Source organism: Sceloporus occidentalis, unplaced genomic scaffold (genome assembly GCF_023333645.1).
Source record: "Sceloporus occidentalis isolate IW3139 unplaced genomic scaffold, rSceOcc1.0.p SCAF_5, whole genome shotgun sequence".
NCBI classification, from domain to species: domain Eukaryota; kingdom Metazoa; phylum Chordata; class Lepidosauria; order Squamata; family Phrynosomatidae; genus Sceloporus; species Sceloporus occidentalis.
In genome coordinates, this window is record NW_028316985.1 from 126,835,860 (window position 1) to 126,857,537 (window position 21,678).

Here is a 21,678-nt window from a genome sequence, read left to right on the forward strand (position 1 = left end):
CAAGATACAGGGACACACTGTTTGTTATGAAGTTTATCAGCTACTTGCCCAAGCAAGTGACGGATGGTTATGAATCTGGCTCCTACCAGCTTACGAAAACATTTTTCATTGTTTCCCTGTATTTGTACAGCTAGCACCTTCTATAAAGTATTCTATACCACATGTGTAAAACAGCAAAGGTGAAATAACTCCAGAAGATCACCAGTCTATTGTTTTTGAGACCAAACCTGTTCCTTTTTTTAGATGGCTTAACAACTATTTTTGACTCTGTGAAGAAAAACATTGAAAGGAGATCATGAAATGTTCAAATATACTGATCTTTCATGATCAGTGACACTCTTGTATTTGGAATAGCATATCCCACAGTCTAAGGTTTAACAGTCTGTCAGCAAAAATGTCAACTATGAGTTTTGACAAGAATTAGCATTACATTAAATTATCCCCATATAAACAGGGGCATCCCTGTAGATCTTTTGATCTTCACATTTTGAAGAAGATATAACTATAAAGTATGCAGAGTAAGTGTACAAAATAATGAGAGGGTACATGAAACTTTTCCAGTAAGAAAAGAGTTAATTTTTTTTAAATTAAAGCAGTTAAAGTACATGGTATTCAAATTCTTGCAGAAATACTCACACAACACACACACATACTTAAAAAAAAGATTAGCTTTTGCCTGACAGAAACAAGTGAGCAGAGATGTACACAACAGGTACATACATCCTATTCATACCTTCTTTTGTGGAAATACTCATTAAAATAAGAAGTCTTGAATCTACCCCAGTTTGCCTTTTGGGTTAATTGGAAAAGTATGGTTAGCAGTTTTGGAACAAGCAAATACAGTACTTTATTTTAAACCATCTTCAAGCTGCAGTTTAATATCTTGCCTGGTAATTAAGAACTTCCACAGGTTTGAGTGCTCAGGGTTGAAAGGAAGCAGGAAGACAGATTATTATTATTATTATTATTATTATTATTATTATTATTATTATTCTTTATTTATATAGTGCTGTAGATTTACACAGCACTGTACATACATAAAAAGGCTCATGATTCCCTTAGCTTAGTAAATTGAGATACAAGAGTGCATCTACACTACATGGTTATAGTAGTGTGATCCCACTTTAACTGCCACGGCTGTATCCCACATCCTGGAATTAATAGTTTTGTAAGGAGTTTATTTGAAATCTCTGCTGGTGAGCTGTAGTAATGTAATTCAGAGAAGTGCAGAGAACCTCTAGCAGAAAATTTGGTCTCTCACCAAAATATAAATGCCCAGATTCCTTGGGATGGAGCCATGGCAGTTACAGTAGTATCAAATTACTTTTACTGTGCAGCGTTGATGCACTCTAAATACTGCCAACCAGTAGCTACTCAATGATGAAATCTCCAACTTTTTTTTTTTTTTTTTAAAAAGAGTTATGGCTATCTCATGTTCTATGATGTGCATCTACCTGGGTCTTCCATTCCAAATTGGTGTCCCCACCCTGTCCAGGTCCTGATTGTTTAAGCATTAAGAGTTTATTTGATATCAATTTCTTTTTCTGTTCCTTTACTTTGGTATGTCTAGAAGCTATCTTACTTTGCTATTTCACTCAGTGAGCCTAATATTCATCTTTTTGCCATTAGACACTTTTAGTGCTTAAAAAGTGTTCATCTGTTTTATGTTTTACTTGTGCTTCTTACAAATCCATGAAATAATATTATTTTCAAAAAACTCCTTTGACATTTTAAATTATTAAACAAAACCATCAATTGTAATGGTGCTAGGCGTCACTTCCTGACGCCCCTAACCCTAATACGGACCCAGTCTGTACAAAATGGCGGTGGCCGTTCCACATGGCCGCCACCATTACGACGTCATGACCGCGCCGCCTCCAAACGAGGCAGCGTGGATGTGATGTCTTTGTGCCGCGCGAGGGCACCTAGAGTGCCCTTTCCGCGGTGCAAGAAGGAGCTCCGAAACGGAGCTTCTTCTGGGGTTTGTGTCACTGGGCGCAGCCTTTACATGGCTGCGCCAGCGACGCAGAGGAGAAAGGGGCCAAGTGGCCCCTTTCTCCCCTCCCCGCCATCGCCGGGTGTCCTTGGGGCTTGAAGCCCCAAGGACACCCCTTTCCAGGCCGCGGGGAAGCGGCCTGCAAAACGGTGGATCGGGGCTTTGGAGGCTGCCGGTCTGGCAGCTGAGGCCCTGATACAGCGGGGAAAGGGGTGGGTGCAGGCCGCCCCAAACGGGCGGTCTGTAACCCACCTATGTAACTGCCTCTGGAATCAATTTTAAAACTGTTTTAGTCTTCAAATGTTGTGGCTTTCTTATTCCAGCTTGGCCATCCCCTTCCATCTTGCTTAATAGCTAGCCTTATGAAGAGTTCTGGAAAACTTAAAAACGCACTCCCATTTTATGACAATCTTTCCCCATTAGATGGAAAGTAAATGTCAGTATGTTGCTTAATAGCCATACATATTCAGAATTTGCCACTGTAATAAATATAGTCAGCTACTGTTTCATATGTATAATGCTTAACTCAAAGGTCTTATTTCCCTCATGTTCCTTTCATTAACACACAAAAGCAGCATTATGTGTTCAACAATATGCTTCTTTATATTAAGTTCAGCAATTGGAATCGGATCATTCTTAACATAGAAAGATAAAAATTTAAATGCTCAGTAGTGTACACACTTTTCTAAGTATAAATATATTCAAAGAAATCATAGTTATCAATCCTGTAAACCTGTCAACAAATAAATATGAGAACCTTTTGAAAAAGGTTATTCTGAATGTCAAAAATCCCCATTATACAGTTGCATCTATAATCAGTTCAATTTCTAACTTCTTAAGGTATAAAGTAATAGAAAACCCATAAATTTGTATAACCTATACTTGCGTGTAGTTCTTTTAACTTAAGATGTACCTGAAACTGTACTTTTCAAAGAATGAGTATGACATCCTGAATCTAACTATAAGTAAGCCATCTCTAAGCAAGCAGTAGTATATGGGACCTAAAGCACCATTTGTAATGGTGCTCATTGGCTTTAACATGCCACAACAGTCATTCTTATTTGAAGTAACTTTCTAAATTCTGGGTTTAAGCATTAAGAGATTATTTGGTATCAATTTCTTTTTTTGTTCCTTTACTTTGGTATGTCTAGAATCTTACTTTGCCATTTCACTCAGTCAGCTTAATATTCATCTTTTGCCATTAGACACTTTTAGTGCTGAAAAAGTGTTCATCTGTTTTATGTTTTTACTTATATTTAAACTCCGTCTGGAGCATAGGAGAGTCTAGTTACATTTTATGTCTCATAGTTTTCCATCTGCTTGTTGCTGAATGTTTAGATAGCCTTGAGTTTCAATAACTCTTCTAAAATCCCCCAATATTCAACATTTTCCATAAACGATGAATGTTTTATGGAGAAGCATGTAAGCATTATTTCAGACCTGAGCAGGGTCACTCTCGCAGTCTAAACTTTTGAACAAATGCATAACTTCTACAAATCATTGTTAACTAGAAAAATTAATGTTAAAAATATGAGGCTATTATATACTACTGTAACAATACTATAACAATTAAGCATGGATGTTTGCTAGTTCAATAAGGGTGATTACTCATTTTTGCCACCTAACAGGGCAGCAGGAGATCATGGGAGTTTCACTAAGAAGTTATGGAAGTAAGGTGAAAAATATTTTTGCAAGGGTGCTTCAAAGAAGGGTGCCTCCCTTTCTTCAGTCTAATCTGTGCTTCAGAAATAATGTAGTCTGACATTGCTTTAACTGCCACGACTCCATCTTATGGAATCCCAGAATTTCACAGCACTAAGCCATAGCAGTTAAAACAGTGTCAAATTGTAGTGTAGATTAGACCTTCCTGATCATATTTAAAAAAAACCCTTAAGGCTGTTCTCTAGCTTTTCATTGGTCCAGCTAATGGAATGAGAATTTCATCTCCAGAATTTTTTGTGGCTAGTCTCACATATTGGAATGTATAGGCTTGGAACCATATAGAAAAAATTACAATGCATTATGATGTTTTATACAGATACAGATATTATGTTTTGTACTTTTGATTTTTAATTTGTCACTTATATTTGTATTCATTTTTACACAGCCCCTGTGGATGGCCACTGAAATAATTATACAGGCTGAAGTTGGGTGTATATCAAAATAAAGTTAATTTTATATCAAAATAAGAAATAAAGGCCATCTACAGAGCACTTGGAGACACATCTCCACCCTTTTTCTTGTGGATTCCATTGCAAACTATTCAGTATGTGTCTCTTCTGTAATGAAGGAAAAGGAAGTTCTTAGAAAAGCAAGATTACAGTAGTAACAAGAAACTGGACAAGTATAAAAGGAGCAAAGGATGGAAATATACCAGTAGGAGGGAAGAAGTATTGCTTTCAGTACTAAAAAAGTATGAGGTTGTGGAGAGGTAGGGAATAAAGACTTCCATTTCAATTAAACTGACAGCAATTCATAAAGATATATCAATGATTATTTATAAGATTGGGAAGAGTTATTTGTTTAGGATATCTGTATCCTGCTCTTCTTCTAAAATGTTCAGAGCACTGAACACAATTATTTTCTTCATGTTTCATATTTATAAAACTGTATTCCAGTCAACCAGTAGACATCTTTTGTGCCGTACACTCTCACAGAACAGGAAACTTCTGCCCAAGCTTTCATTCTGGCAGCAGCTGTCTATTGCTCCAGTTGGCTAGACAACACTTTACCACTGTTGCTGGCTAAAAATTTCACGTCAAGGCTGCAGTGAAAGACTGATCATAGCAGCAGAATGTAAATCTCATCTATGTTATGTGTATGATTACAGGTATGAATTTTTAAAAAATGAATGGAAAACCACCATTCTTCCACCATCACCCCCCTTACCTAGAAACAGAATTGGGAGCAACTACATATTCCTAAACTGCTTGCACTCAGGGGTTTTCTAGCTGGTTGGCAATCGTATATATCTGTAATGCCCTCATCTGCACGCTACATCTGAGTACACATTTTAAAATACATGTTTGAACCCACAAAGGTTGTGGGACTACCAAGTACAGTTCCACCATGACTAGGCCCAGAAGCAGATTAAAGGCCCTCCCTCCATCTCAACTGCCACTGTTCTGCACACACATACAGGGAAGAGGCAGGCCCAGCTCCATCATGCCTAGGTCTGGAAGCAGATGAAAGGCACCCGCTCCATCTCAACGGCCATTGTAAGATGCCCCGAGAGACTTTATGGCTGAAGAGAGGGGTATAAATACTCAGTACAGTACAGTTTATTGAATAGCCTGAGGGCCGTTTCAAAATACTAGTAACATAGTAATAAAGCAGTGCCACACACCTATATATAAAATGTAAATATAGTGCACTAGGTGCAATAAACCCCAATACAATATAGATACATATGAATAACCTGAGCATGCACCAGAACCAGAACATGCACCACTTGTATACAGCTTATACATATCTAAAAAGTATACAATATATGCTAAAAGATATACTAATAAACAGGTAAAAATAAAATGGTTACACAATTGAACAGTAATATGTAAGATAGTTACCATAGAAAGTAAAACAGAATTAAAATTGAAATTGAAATGGGAGGCAGAAATAACATAAAACATCCGTCATCGTATGTCAAATCTGTTTATCACCCTTACAATACTCAAAATAAATAAATAAATACCAATAGATCAAAATATATGGCCATGGTCTGTATGCAACAATGCCGGCCATAGATGAATGAATAGGTTGACAAAAAGACTTATTCTTTAATGCAATGAGACAAACTAGAGATAAATTGTTTAGTAATGGAATGGAGGTTGGAAGAAAAGGCAGAAAAAGTAGAAGACCATGATGATATGAGAGTAAGAGTATGATCATGGTAGGACTGTCACAAACATTCTTGAAGATCTTAAGCAATGTGAACTATGGGGCTCGCTCGACAGACGGGCGGCTCTGTGCCGCCCATCTTTGCTCCGAGTCAGTGCTGCAACAGCCGCATGCTGCAGCACCAATGCACCGCCAAAAAGAAGCTGCCTAGAGCAACTTCTTTTTTGCAACATTGCAAACAAGAAGGGGTGCTGCCATAACGCCCCTTCCTGTCAGTGATGTCTGAACGCTGCATGGCGGTGACATCATCATGGCGGCCCCCGTAAGGACAGGAGGCTGCCATGGTGACGGTGTCCATATGGACTAGGGTTCCGAAGCATGTGGTTGTTGCACGCTCCAGAACCGTAGAATCAGCGCCGGAGGTATGTACCGGGCCTATATTTCAAAGCTGGCTTTAGCCAAGGAGAAGTTGTGCTAGCAACAAACACAATGGGATGAGACTGTGTCTCACAATGCATCTTTGGAAAATGTGAAATTTCTATTGAATTGTTTTTCAACATACATTTTGAAGGTTTTACCTAAATGTGAACTTTACAGCCAATCTTTGTTTGTATACAGCTTTATTTTAAAACTCAGCAAATTACACTAGTATTTTTGTCCTTAGATAAAATACTACCACTTGGACCCTAATGCTCACTAATGGATTTCAATGTACACATTTTACCTGCTGTAACCACATCTTAAGGTGTTGATAGCATACTAAATGAAGATAATAAACATTGTAGTACAATCCTGCGTGTATCTCATCACAGGTAGTAAAAGCTCCATATCATTCTCACAGCAGTATTTTTTTCACCTGATTGGGAAGCCGATAATTTTACAATTCTTTTTAGCAGTGTAGGAATTTCATTCTGCATCTCCTACCTCCTTCATTGTCCTTGCTATCGGTACATAAAGTTTCCATGGCGACATCACATCCTGCTCCCCTCCATCCTGGTTGACAAACACAATGCCAGCCATTTTGGTCCAGAGTACATCTTCCATTGCTGTTACACAGGCCAGGGCATCCCTCTGTTGGAACAGGTAAAAAAATGCACAGACTGTAATTTAAATTTAACAATAACTTTAAATCAAATCAAAATACAGACAGGGGACACTTACTGGGAACAGGCCTTCAGAACAGCACAAATACTGTAATTGCACATGGAGAGTAACAGCAACATTAGCTGAGATTGTAATTCTTAACTAAGTGGCATCTTTGATTGGTCTGACACTTGAGACACCACTTACCTGTGCAGGCAGAAAATATATCCAAGAAACAACTAAAATACCTGTAGGCCAGACAAAATTACGTTTTCATTTTCTTTGGCAGAGCAGCAGGCAATGCAATCATAGCACACAGCACAGCCTCTAGGTAAAACAATATACATTTTGTGCTTATAGAGCAAATAATTATTTGACATATATGCATTGTTGGTCACTTGATGGTATAGATTTCATTAAGGTCCTTGTAGTTTTAAATAAATCATTTGAGATTCCGATGTAGTTGTACTCCTCTGCACTCAATAAAAGAGAACATTAATTTTATCTGGTCTCAGAGTTGCCGTATATTCATGTGAAATTACAGTGCATTAAAAAATTGCACAAAGTATAGGTCAGTTTCAATTACTATACTTTATGCCAAAAGTACATTCCTTTTCACAGAATAAGCAAAGCCCAGGAAATAGTGAAGCAGCTTAGCATCTATTCTAACAAACATTGGGATTCAGGCTGCATACGGATGGGACAGGACCAACAGGATTTCCAACTAAATGTAATAGCTGTGCGTATTTGATTACTTAGGACGGACAAAATGAAATACCATAAGGACCACAATAAAACATTGATAGACTGAACAAAAACACGGTAGTGACGTGCTTCAAGACAGATAGCAGAGAGTGATTTTTTTTTCTGTGACAATCTCCCTAAGGCTTTTGTGCTGTTACCTTTATATCCTATCTTGTCTGCTTTTATGGGCAAGGAGGGAAAATTTGGGAAACAATTAAAATTATTTAGTATATCCAAGACCTATTTTTTTCATCTAACAGTACATCAAAAACAGTTATCTGTCACTTCCTACTGATGAAAACCTGGCATGCAGCCAACATGACCTATATGAGGATGATGACAGTTAAAATATAGATAGATAAATAGATAGAAATGTAGAATTCTGGTATTCCTTGTCTAGGACTATGGCAAGACATTCACATAAGCACGTACAGAAGCAGAATTATAATCAGTGGCTACAAATCAGATATTTTAAAGGACAAATTAGTTATCTGTAACTTTACACAGCATGAAATATAAAGTGTGCCACAACCTTTGAAAGTTTCATCTGTCTACTGTCTCTGGGGAGTAGTAGCCCTGTTGTTGTTGGTGAACAACATGGTTGAAAGAAACAGTTCTTTTAGCTGATGCTTAAATTATTTTTAACATAAACCTTTCTCCACCTATGCAGCAGGAATGAAACAATTATTTATACAGGCATCATGGCCTCTAGTAAGATTAGTACTTACAAATGGAAGTGAATTAGAGTAGCATCTCATGACAAGGTATAATGACATAGTTATGGATATCATGTCATCATGCCAGGCTAAGATTACATTTTGTTGCCCATTTTGGTGGGGCATGTTTTGCAATCTGCACATTCTAATTGTATGTACAGATGTATGTAGCTTTTACGTCTGAAATACTTTTATTCCATTTGGTTACCCAGGACACACAGCTTTATCTGTTTTTCTGGCAAATCACTGCCAGCAAATAAACATAATCAAGAGCAATTATATGAAGCCTGGATGTTGCCATGAATATTGCCATACTCTAATGAAAAAGCACAAACAAGGAATAGAAGAAAGGCAATTGGGGAAGGGAAAGTTGGTGATAATTGGGGAAATAAAACACACTTCTTTGCCAAACTTCTGTCACAACTGAAGATACAGGAATGTTTGCTGTTTAGTGGTTTGTTCTCATAAGCCATTAGCTGAATCTGTTTTCACCCAATATTACCCCCCCCCCCTTATAAAGCCTAATTATTTGATTGCACACAGATTTCTTAGAAAGCTGAGATAAAATCTTTGAATAAGCACTCATTGAAGCCATTCATTATTTTCACATATTTAGTGAGCTTCCATAAATTTAAACAGCTTGTTGTCAGCTTAAGTGGCCAGGCTTTTAAAGTACAACATGTGATGTTCTGATGGAGCACCACAACTTTTCAGTTTCCTCTTCTAGTGACAGTCACTTTCATCTCTCATAAAGCCTAGCATCAATGGTCCTTATGAGAAATTAAGTCTCAGGATCCCTGTATGGAAATGCTCTCTATCAATGCATGACAGGGAGTGACTAGATCCTGACCAACAGCACCACTGGTTTGAAATTTTACACACACACACACACACACACACACACACACACACACACACACACACACACTTATTTCAATATATTCTTGAGGACTCTTAAAAACCACAAACAGCAAATGCACAATTATCTTCAGTTTTTGATAGCATCAAAGCTAATCCAGTTACACAATATACATTGAAATTTATACATTGCTTAGTTAAAATGTTAACAGGTAACAAAAACATTTGAACTCTTTATCTCTTTAATTGGAGGCACATGGAAAGTAACATAAATGAAATTTATAATTCATGGAATAGATATAAGAAAATGTTGCATCTGCCAAGTCTAATGGAATGATTGCTATAATATACACAGAGATACGTGTAATCATTTCAAGAAAGAGCGAGAATACAGTACCTTTAACTATCTTATCCAAATAGTGAGCTTGAGAATTAAAAAGAAAAAGGATAGACATTTAAGACGGGTCATGCAAGACAAGAATTCAGAAATAACACACAGAAGGATCACTGACTGTTGAAAAGAGAGGCCTTAAATTTACAGAATAAGCATATTTACCACTTTTTACACAGTACAAGTTTTTCTCTTCAGTAAACATAAAGTTATGACACAATGTGACTGGGTGCTCAAGGTTTAAGAATACATCTCTCCACATTCACAACCCCAACCCATTTTAGTCTATTGCTTCTTTTGTAGCTAATTTTGTTGTGCCTTATCTTTTATGTACAGCAAATCTAGCAAAAGTTAATAAAGAAATCTGATCTTCAGTTCATTTTAGAGAAGTCACATAGCAGGTGAGCTTTACGGCTTGGGCCAAACTGAAATATCATGTATTTGGTCATGTACAGTTCAGAAAAGAACACTCTTTTGGGTTAGACCACAGGCAAATCTGGTCCCTCATCCTGTTTTCCTCCGTTGTTACCCAGATGTCTATGAGAAGTTAACAAAAGAGCAACTCTTTCCCCCAGTTAATGAGTCACAGACACTACAGGTAGTAGATAAGATAGCCTTATCTTCCATTAATTTTTATAATCCCCTTTAAAGATGTCTAAAAACACTGGTCACTGTAATCGCATCTTATGGAAGCAAATTCTACAAGAAAACTGTGTGCTTATGTGTGTGACCTAAATCTCTTATCATTTAGCTTCAGCTCAGCTGCACTTAAGTGACCCTGATTTTTTTTCTTTTCACTGTTGTCTATTTCTAGCATCTTTCTATGGTGAGATCTGTCAAATAATGAAATATACTTGGCAATTATACAAAATACTGAACTATATTATTCATATTGACAGCAGCAATACTTCATAAATACTGTAAATAAATAAATAAATAAATATCAAAATGAAGTAAGGTTTAGATTATACAATGCCACTTTAACAAACAACTTACAAAATAAAATATGATTACTTTTAAAGCAACGATAGAGCAACAAATCCCTTCATCAGAGACAGAAAGACATGAAACTGTATGTTTGCCACTACTTCTGAACTGATCTTGCTCTCTGAGGAGCAGCTGAAACCTAAATATATTGTTCTGAATGGCTCTTCTTCAATGTGAGGAATTATGGAAAATATACAGATGGAGACCACCTGTGCACATCATGCTTGTGCACATAAGAAGGCTCCCAAAATGCCTTGTTCTGAAGAAGGAGCTCTCAAAGTAACGTCTTTGTGTCTTGGTGGCTTTATAAAGAGCCACTTCCCACAATGGATGTCTTGCAAATGTAAAAGTGGGCAGGACAGTGCTGGATCGTCCCACTACACCACCCAGTCTCCCACTATGACATTTGACCCAGCAGGAGGCCATCCTAAATATTCTAAAGGCACCAGATCCAGTCTGATCTTGGAAGCTAAGCAGGGTCAGCACTGGTTATTACTTCGATGAGAGACTGACAAGGAATACCAGGTGTTGTAGGCTGTATATCAGAGGAAGGAACTGGTAAAACCACCTTTGAGTATCCCTTGCCAAAGAAAACCCTATGGAATTAATGAAGTCACCCCAAGTCAACAGGCGATTTGGAAGACACACACAAACCACCAAGTAATTGTCTAGATGTTTTAGCTATTTTATTGAATTAATAATAACGTCAGTGTTTTATTGATTGTATTTTATATCTGTACTGTGTTAATTTGTTGATGTAATCCCGCCTTGATCCACAGGGAGAGGCGGGAAAATACAAATACAAATAAAAATTATTATTATTATTATTATTATTATTATTATTATATTATGTTATTAAACTCTTTGGGTGACCTTGGGCAAATAAATTCTTAAATCTATTTGGGGAAATCAGAAGCAGTGGAATTATTAAGGTTAGCATCACCCAGTGCAGGGGAAGGGAGCACATTGCCCTCCCCCCACCCAGCCAGGCCACTGCAGCCCTGGGGGGGATGGACTCAGAAGGTAGTAACCCCCACACAGGAGTCTCGAGCGAAGGCAGCAACCCTGCCCTACAAGGGCTCACCTAAAAGCCAGGCTTGACAACAGTGGTGTAACTAGGGGGGTGCGGACACACAGGCTGACACTCCAAAGGGGGCTGTCACCCGGTGGGGGTGGTACATAGGAGAGAAGTTGCTGCCTCTAGGGTGTCACCCAGTGTGTTCCGCACTCCCTGAACCCCCTAGTGACGCCACTGACCAGAAGTCTTCATCTAAAAGGTAGGTGATGCAGCACTACTAAAAATTCTGATGTACAGTCGGCCTTTCTTATACACAGATTTTTTTATACAATGATTCAAGCATCAATGGTTTGAAAACGTTCCAAAAAAGTATAAATTTCAAATATCAAACCTTGATTTTCCATTTTTCATACGGGACACCATTGTGCTATGTCATTATATTTAATGGGACTTGAACATCCACAGATTTTGTTATCCACGGGGGATCTTGGAACCAAACCCCAGCATATAACAAGGGTCCACTGTACTACTTTCAGGAAAGTTGCAGCATCCTTCAGAAGCTACTATATTAAATATTGTACTGTGTAGAGTGCATTATTTAATCTAGTCTTTATTTTGAAAATCTTGGTGTCAATCCTGAGATAAAAGGATATAGCCTGTATTAAAATACCATACACTGCTAGCTATGCAGTTTCATAATTAATAATAGAGCATGTTTCAAGGTCACAATACCTGTGGAAATTAGAATATACACATGTGTAGGAGTCACACTGACTGGTGGACATGCAGGAGACCTAGCTAAAACTAAGACAATGAAATGGGTTTGATGATCTATTCTTATCCCTCACACCAGGCTCTCTGCATTTCCTCTTGCAAAGAAAGCAAAAGTAGCAATTGTTAACACAATCAGTAACAATACCCTTTACCTTCTGATTATGTTTCTACATCCCCCCCTCTTGCCTGACCATCAATGGATTGTCTCAATCTAATCAGTGCATTGACACCCCAATGGTAAAGCTATCAAGCTGATCTGGATGCTTTTGCCAGTTGCCAGGAAAAGCCATCAAAGCCACCTGTCCTGAATGGGGTCACGCTCCCCCTGAAGGACTCAGTTCGCAGGTTGGGAGTGCTTCTGGACTCGTCGCTCCAACTGACATATCAGGTGGATGCGACGGTCAGAGGCGCTTGTTATCAGCTTCGGCTGATACACCAGCTGCGACCCTACCTGGACTGGGGGGACCTTGAAACTGTAGTACATGCTCTGGTAGCCTCTCGATTGGATTTCTGTAATGCGTTCTACATGGGGCAACCCTTGTACCAAACCCGGAAGCTTCAGTTAGTGCAAAATATGGCAGCGAGATTGGTCGCTGGTGGTTCCAGGTCAGACCATATATCGCCTATCTTAAAAGACCTTCATTGGCTGCCTATTTGCTTCCGGGCTCAATACAAGGTGTTGGTAATCACCTACAAAACCCTAAATGGCTTGGGCCCAGGGTACTTAGAGGACCGCCTCTCCCCATATAATCCGCCCCACACACTCAGGTCAGCAGGGAAAAAATTGCTGGAGGTCTCAACTGTGCGATATGTGAGGACCTTGCAACGGGCCTTTTCCATCTCAGCCCCAAGAATATGGAACAATCTCCCTGATGAGCTCTGCTCCACCACATCTTTAGACCTTTTTAAGAAGACTCTCAAAACCTTCTTCTTTTCCCAAACTTTCCCCCCATGAGATGTGACTTTGGTTATTTTCCCCTCTATCTTGGTATCAACTGTGACATGTTTCTGGATTCCCCCACTCAGCTGGCTGAGTATTAGTTTTTTATATGCTGTTTTTATATATTGTTTTATTGATTGTACTGATTATTATGTATTTTATATGAATTTGTACGCCACTTTGATCAAATTGGAAAAGTGGGATAGAAATAAACTTTATTATTATTATTATTATTATTAGATCACCCTCAACAGTACAAAATGGGATAAATATTCACCCCAGTCCTAGTCACGTTGTCATTGACCAGGATCTCTCGGTGTAACCCTCAGATATAGTCTGAGTCACTTTAAACTGTGCTGGATGCAGCACTTCTTTCTCCACGGACCCCTCATCAGAATTGGAAATTATCACCCTTTGAAACCCTCAACTTCTTTCTATCCAGTCTTCCATATGTGTTCTTCTGAAAGCCTCATACTATTTTTATTATGTGCCTGCACCTTTGCACATTTTTAAATAAAACACTTTATTTATGGAAACTGGAACATTCTCTTCATTCTGGTGTGCACAGGTGAAAAGATTCCCACATTTACCCTCTCTCGCAAGCCGCCTTTGAGCTATAATTTCCCCAAATGTCAAGCAGACTGGCACTGCTGGTGGGGACCCCCAAAGTCCACCAATATTTAGATTAACAGTGGTCAGATGAGTCTGGTATGACCATTATTTCAGTTAAATAACAAGCAACAAATGTAGAAGCAGTATCCTAAGAGTGGAAGCCTGAAGATAAAAACTGAACTTTCTCAGTGATGGAATTCCTAATTCCAACAAGATAGGAATTCTAGAAGAGAAAAGCATCTTGTGGGAAGTTTGATGAGGAGGTGAGAATTAGCAGGTATAGATGGTATTAAGAAACTTCTTCACTTCATATCTCACTTCCAAGAATAGAATCAAATTTCAGTATCAAAATTTAGGAGTCTTTGAGATGTTTAGACAAAACCAGACAAAATGTTTAGCAGATGTTTAGAAGAGGTGCTTATTCATGTGGTAAAACATGTTTATTTGTCTAACGTGTAACTATCCATAACTGCAAATCTTGCATCTACCATGTTTTGTTTTGTGATTGATCTTTGGAATGTAAACATGGGCTTAATTTGCAAGTCAGGTGCTGAAGCATTAATCTGTGAGGAAATCCTGCTGTGAGGGGAAAAAGTGTTAATTGTAGTGAATACACATTTCTCTTAATGTGCAGTGTGACTGTCATTTTTGCTAGAAAAATATGTAAGTATGTTCTTTTACACTGCAAGACTGGGTTGAACCAGGTCAAACCTGGCTGAGACTAATGAGAACAAGACTCATTTTCAGTTATGTGCTGGCACATTCCTAGTTAGAATTTTGAGCAGGATACTAGTATTAAATGATGGGGAAATATCCTGGATTCACCTAAGATTACACAAAAGTTTTTTAATAACTTTCGCAACTAATTAACATTTTAAAAAACCCTTCATTGTGGTTTCTCCTGCAGTAAATTGTTAAAGTGAGCAGGAAATTTCTCATTTACTAGTATGTTTTTAACAACAGGTCTTAATGAAGGCTTTCTAAAATGCAAAGCTTTTCATTAGTCTTCCATCAGAGATGTAAGTAGGTATCCTCCTTAGATTATTCATATGCTTGCTCCTGTAGATATGACAGAATAGCTACAGTCTGCAAAGAAGTATATATTAAATCCATTATTCCAATCATCTCCTCTTTAAATCAGCATGAACAGCATGCCCAGTGATTTGATGTTCCTTAATTGGTACTCGCTGCACTGTTTTATTACTGATTATCCTGTCATAAAGGATTATAGCAGTGACACAATTTCCAATGCAGTATTACAAATTCATATTCATATTAGTTTATTCACATCCTTTATGAGATATTTTACTTACCATGATCTTTTCTGTCTAGGGCTACAATAAAAAAGAAAAACACTAACTATTCTATTTCTGTATAGCTTTTTAAGATGACTGTCAGATCAAATGTCAGGTCAGGGTTGCAATAATTGACCCATTATTAAAAACTCCTGCTGGCTATTTAGTGGAATATAAATATGGTTCCCTAGCAATAGCAAACCTGTAATACAAAATCCAATGGCCAATTGCATGTAACACAAGGTGTTGTATGACTGTTGAGGAACGGGAAGAACAACTGTCACATAAGGGAAACTGAAAACCAACACAAGGTGCTCTGTTGACAGAACTGGGTTGGTTGCTGGTACTCTCTCAGAAGAAATCACCCTCATCCCATAGCAGCTTCATTTATATAGCAATAGCACCTTCATTTATACACTGCTTCATACTGAACTAAGCAGTCTCTAAGTTGTTTACAACTGTAAGTTAATAGCCCCCAACAAACTGGGTACTCATTTTAGCAACCTCGGAAGGATGCAAGCCTGAGTCAAGCTTGAGCCCCAGATATTAATGAATTTGCAAATTTATGGTTTTGAGTGAGTGGCTCAAACACAAAAATCATACACCCCGTGGCAGTACAGGCATTTAACCCCTGCGCCACTAGGCCAGAATTAGATGGATGAGAGAAAAAATTATCAGGTAGTTTAACCTCTCCAGATTCATTTATACCAGTGCCATTCAATCTGCCATGTTTGATTGCAACTACCTCTAAGTAGTTGTTACAAGTGAGTAGCAGTGCAGTAGTATGCACTTTCTCCACTTTCAGAGCACATAATGACACAGCTTGTCAGCCCAGGCTATTAAATGTATAATGTATTTTCTTACACATATCTGAGAAACTGGAAATGCCCTTGCTGAATTATTATTAACATAAAATAGTCCTTGAAGAGCTTCATATCATTATATTGGCTTTAATGTTGTTGTACAGTTGGAAAAACAAGTTAATGAACATGGGCATTTAATATGTAAAAAGATGGACAATTTAGTTTTTAAAAAGAAGGAAAATATATTTAATTGGATAAAAAATGACTAAAATGCATAAGGATTACTCTGACTGGCTTTTGTTGATAACTAGGATGTGGATAGGATGACACATACTTGCTTGCTAAATGATACTAGATTGGTGTAGCAAGGGTATTACTATAATTTTATAAGCAGATAATCCAGCATAAACATTTAGGGCTAGAGTGTTAGTTTTGTGATCATTTATTTAATAATCCAGCATAAACATTTAGGGCTGGAGTGTTAGTTTTCTGATCATTCATTTAATAACCCATTATGCAAAATTAATGGCTAATATACTTTGCTTGTAGTATCCTTATAATAAATGTGGTTTGGGACATCACCAGAGGAATGGAAAGAGGATGCAAGACTCACTAAAGCAGTGGTTCCCAACCTTCCTAATGCCACGACCCTTTAATACAGTTCCTCATGTTGTGGTGACCCCCAACCGTACAATTATTTTCCATCGCTACATGCAAATATGTGTTTTCCGATGGTCTTAGGCGACTCCCGTGAAAGGGTCGTTCGACTCCCAAAGGGGTCCCAACCCACAGGTTGGGAACCACTGCACTAAAGCATCTATCTCCCTTGTGAAACTCCTGACTAATGTGCAAAGCCACTGTAAGCTAAAAACAGACCAGAGCTTGCAAAAGTTACTTCTTGGACTGCAACTCCCAGAATTCCCCAACCCACATGCTATGTTGGATGGATGATCTGGGAGGCTGAAGTCCGAAAGAACAATTTAGGAAGAAAAAGATGAACACCAAACATGGGCACTTGGTGCACAAAGATAGGCACAAATGAATATGTCTTTTCAGAACAATAAGAAAGAATGCTAAATCATTTACAAGACTAAAAAGTCAATGACATACTATAATGCACAGTCAGTTTGTTGTAGAAAAATGTGTGAGCCTGTAACAGCAGTTTAATTAGACTATCTTACTATGAAAACTCAATTAATTTTTAATTAATTAAATGTTTCAATTAATTGTGGTTAATATCACATTGCTACGAACAAAGTCATGTAAAGTCACCTGTTTGTCAAACCTGAAAATATTAGGTATTGTATGAGAATCTTCTTTTTAAAAAATCAAAATACTTATCTTTTTCTGAACTGTTCAAAGTTCTATGCTGACAGAGTCCTTTAGTTTTCTTACAAAGACCGCTTACTCTTCACTTTCTAATTCTGCAGCAGTAAGAATTATTCTGAATTTGAACCTACAATTGTAATAGATTGCACTTTTTCTTGCATAGTTTGTAGAGTGCCAGACCAGCTGTATTCTTCGAACATGCTGTCCTCTTATATATCTATCAATTTCCTGTGCAATAGCTGCTGCTAACTCCAATGTATTCACAGCAAGTCTGCAATTTTAAATCTTAAGAACCACTTTTTTTATTACTTGTGTAAAGTTCTATGTTCTCATTTTGTGTCTGGTAACATAATTGTTGTTAGTGTTGCATCTTTTAAAATGGAATTAGACTGTATTAGTATTCTAATAAATAGTCACCAAAATCGGATGATGGTTTTATTTATTAATTGTTACCTATCAGTATAAAAGAGGCAAGCTACATACTATTTGAATATCTTGTGAGAATTATATGAAGTAATGCATTATGTGACTTCATAACTTATGACCATCCAGATGTTATTACAATGTAACGCCCAACAGCCTTAACAAGCACAGCTAGTAGTGGGAGATGATAGGAGTTGTCATCCAACAACATCTAGATGGCCACAACGTACTCACTTCTGTTTTATATTAACATGAAGGATATAACTCTTTAAAAGACAAGTGCTCCTAAGACTCTGACAGTTTATTTTGCAGCTTATTTTGCTGACTCAGGAAGATGCTGCATGTTCCTCTTCACCAATACAGTCACCCCTCCTAACTTGCAGGGGATCTGTTCTAGACCACCACCACCCCGTGAGTTAGGAGACTCGCAGATAATCAAGCCCCATTGAAATGAATGGGGTGAGCTCCTGTGCATAGGGCACACCACAGGAGCACACCTCATTCACCTCAGTGGCGGGAGAGTCCTTCTGCGGATTGTCAAGTCCACCAATTCCAAGTCTACAGACTTGGAGGGGTGACTATACTCAGACAGCAATTGCTCGTAATTCAGAATTTATTGATTAGTAATAACTACATACAGTGATGTGTGTGTATGTGTGTAATATTGTGTATAGATTTCACTGTCATACAGCTTTGGTACCTGCATTACTTCAAATTGCCTGGAAGGCCGCCGCTACAAGAAAAACAGGAGCCAACAATATGGAGGAAAGGCCACAACTTTATTAAGCAACCAGCTAGCAAAGTAGGGTTGGCCCAAAGCATGAGGTTTGGATCTGGATTATCATACAACCCGCTGTTGTATGATGAACTGTAATACCTGGTAACGGCCAGACTTCGGGATGGCCTAGGGGCTAAGGGAACGCCATATATTTGTCCATGCAACCATCCAATCGCATGTATTTAATCAAGCCCCTAGTCACCAGGAGACGCTGTCACGCTGTGGCCCCCGTAATGGCCATAACACATGCCCTCAGCGCTCCCGCGTCCCAAAGGGACTCCCGAACCAGTGCTACACAGCCCTGGAAACCATGCCCACCAGATCCATGACCTATGCTGCCGCCCCTGAAGTTGTGACATGAAAAACCACGCACCCAAGGGAGGGTGGGTGGGTGAGCCAAGCAGCAGATGGCATCGAGCAGCAATAGCAGCAAGCAGCAAAATGGCTCCAAGCAGGAAGCCATGTGGCCTTAAATAAGCCAGTATGTGGGAGGAGCCAGGAGGGAAGTTGCCCCCCCCCCAAGGCCAGTCGAGGAATCGGCCGCCCTGGAGGTCCCGGGGAGACCATGGAGAGGGACCCCATGCCTCCCGGAGAGGCCTCGGGAGGCGGATGTCCCTCCCATTTCCACCCTGGCCACCAATCCCAGGCCTGAGCACCCCAGCAAGGCACACTGGGGCGCAACCAAGCCCGTTTGCAGCCTTGCAGCGGCAAAGCTCCCGGCGGCAACACGGCCTGCCCGATGAATCGGGCGGCCGCATTTAGTCCTGCTTCAAGGCATAATCATAAGGAATCCCTCTAGTAATCTAGCCCTGTCATCTTCCCCTACAGATTCAACACAGCTTCTATATATTACCATGCTAGGGCATCTGACCTTCCTTCCAAGATGATTCAGGAAACTCAGATTACTCTACCACAAGATGTTTCCACTAATGCTGCACCTAGATTTACAAAACCAATGGTCAATTCATTCTAACCTGCTTAAACATTTTATTGGAACAAAAGGACTCAGGCAAGGGCTAGATACGTGCTGTTCATGTCTCTTAAGGTGACCTTGTCATACAATGAGAAGGAGCTAATGATCTGCTGACTGTTCACTGCCATTTGAGCTAGTTTCTAAAATACATATTTATAGTCAGGTAAAAACAGCACGCATGCCTAATCCATCTCTTCTCTGGCTGCTTAATGACACTGACACCACTTACATTTAACCACATGCATATGTATATAAATATTAACTCTGGACAGAATGATAATTGTTTCCACACTATAACAATTAAACAGCTGTAACGCCTTTCATGACTTCAAGTGATCACACTGCAGGCAAGTTCTATAAACAGATGGTCCTACCCACCCATACTTAATGCTGCACATTTCCTTTAAAAGGGGTGTTGACAAATCAGAATGCAGCAGAATTCTAATGCAACTTTTCTAATCTGCAATGTAAATTACCCCAACAATAATCTTGTATATGGAAAGAAAAATTATGAAGCTTTTAAAACTGAGGCACTAATACAACAGTTGCATATAATGCACTCCCTATCAACATAATTTGCTAATTCTGTTCAGCTAAAAACATTTAATGGGAAAGCAGCTGGTGAAGCATTCACTTTTATAGGGTTTCTATCAGTGTTATTTAATTTAACCACATTATATGTCAGCTAAATTGCAAAAAACAATAGCACAGCACAAAGAATCACTCTATACCACATAGCTGGTCAGTTAGTTTTAAGCAGAAAAGCCCCAAACACCTAAGCTTGAGCAAATAATTACATATTTACTTCTACTGATTTAAGTGAAACTTCAGCACATTTTAGATTGCACCCTATTGTAATTTTAGACAGAGGACCTAATTTAGTTTATTCTGGAACAGTATAGAAGAACACTCCAAAGACAGTAAACTGGCCAAATCCAGTAAAAGCTGAGATAGAGGCCTTCCAATAAACAGACGGAGAGTATATGCAAATGTACACTCCATTTCAGTAGAGTTATTTCATCTATACACATTCAGTGAAATATAAACTCCAATTGAGTCCCTCTGATGAAATGAACACAAACATTATACAGTCAGACTTCCTTATCCAAGGACTCCTTATACACGGATTCAACTATCAAAGGTGTGAAAATATTTTTAAAAATATAAATTCCAAATAGCAAATCTTGATTTTGTCATTTTATACAAGAGACACCATTTTACTACTGCACTGTATTTAATAAGACTCGGGTCATTCACAGATTTTGGTATCCACGGGGGGACCTAGAACCAAACCCTTGTGGATATCAAGAGCCCACTGTACTTGGCATTACAGCATTTATGAGAAATGGAGACAGTCCAGATGTTTTGCTGTTTGATGTAAAGGACAAGATCGTGACCCCCACCCCACCCCCAATTCCATGTACAAAAATGAACTAGAAGCTAAATTTTACAGGAAGGTTGGTGCTGATCAGAAAGCTTTGTTTGGGTAGTTTTAGCAACTGATCCTCAGCTCAACATGGAGAAGAAAGTGAATAGAAATTATACAGCAGTTCCCTCACTTGGCCTAATGGGAAGGTTGAACCTGATCAGAAAGCTTTGTTCAGATAGTTTTAGCATCTGATCCTCTGCTCAATATGAAGAAGAAAACGAACAGAAGTTGTTGCATTTATAAATGTAAAATTGAAAACACAAATGTATTCATTGTTCCTATCTAGGAAAATGTTAAGATTCATCTTGTATGCAGAGTCTTTTTTTTTCTTTGGAGAAAAATGATTTATTATACTTTTAAAATCTCTTAACAAAAATAGTTCATGGCTGAAAACACATATTAAAAGTTACAGCCTTGGTTTCCTTTCTTCCGTAGTGTATCCTTGGTTTGATTTTTTTATAAAAAGAAAACAAAGTACCACCAAGTAGCATCTAAAGTAATGTTACTCACACTGGTGGCCCATGGACTGATGCCATTTCACAAATAATCAGCTTCTGGTCTTTGGAGAGTTTCCAGGAAACAAAGAAACTATTGTAGTCAATGGCCACAAATATGATAGCAGTTGCTGGCCCACTAAAAAAAAGTTCCTGGTCCCCCATATGAGATAGTTTGAAAAGCAATGATCTAAAACC

The 21,678-nt window shown here is 38.5% G+C and overlaps 1 protein-coding gene across 8 annotated transcripts in view; it reads right to left on the minus strand.

Annotated features, from left to right (window-relative positions):
* TENM3 (teneurin transmembrane protein 3) overlaps positions 1–21,678 on the minus strand; it is a 495,594-nt gene that overhangs the window by 84,115 nt on the left and 389,801 nt on the right. For 5 of the 8 annotated variants that reach the window (XM_089525431.1, XM_089525426.1, XM_089525427.1 and 2 more), the window contains 3 exons: positions 9,632–9,658; positions 7,819–7,836; positions 6,758–6,904 (listed from right to left, as the gene is read on the minus strand). In XM_089525431.1, coding sequence (XP_089381557.1) covers positions 6,758–6,904; positions 7,819–7,836; positions 9,632–9,658 — 192 coding nt within the window. The remainder of the gene's footprint in view (positions 1–6,757; positions 6,905–7,818; positions 7,837–9,631; positions 9,659–21,678) is intronic. The other 3 variants (XM_089525433.1, XM_089525429.1, XM_089525428.1) reach the window with 1 other exon arrangement.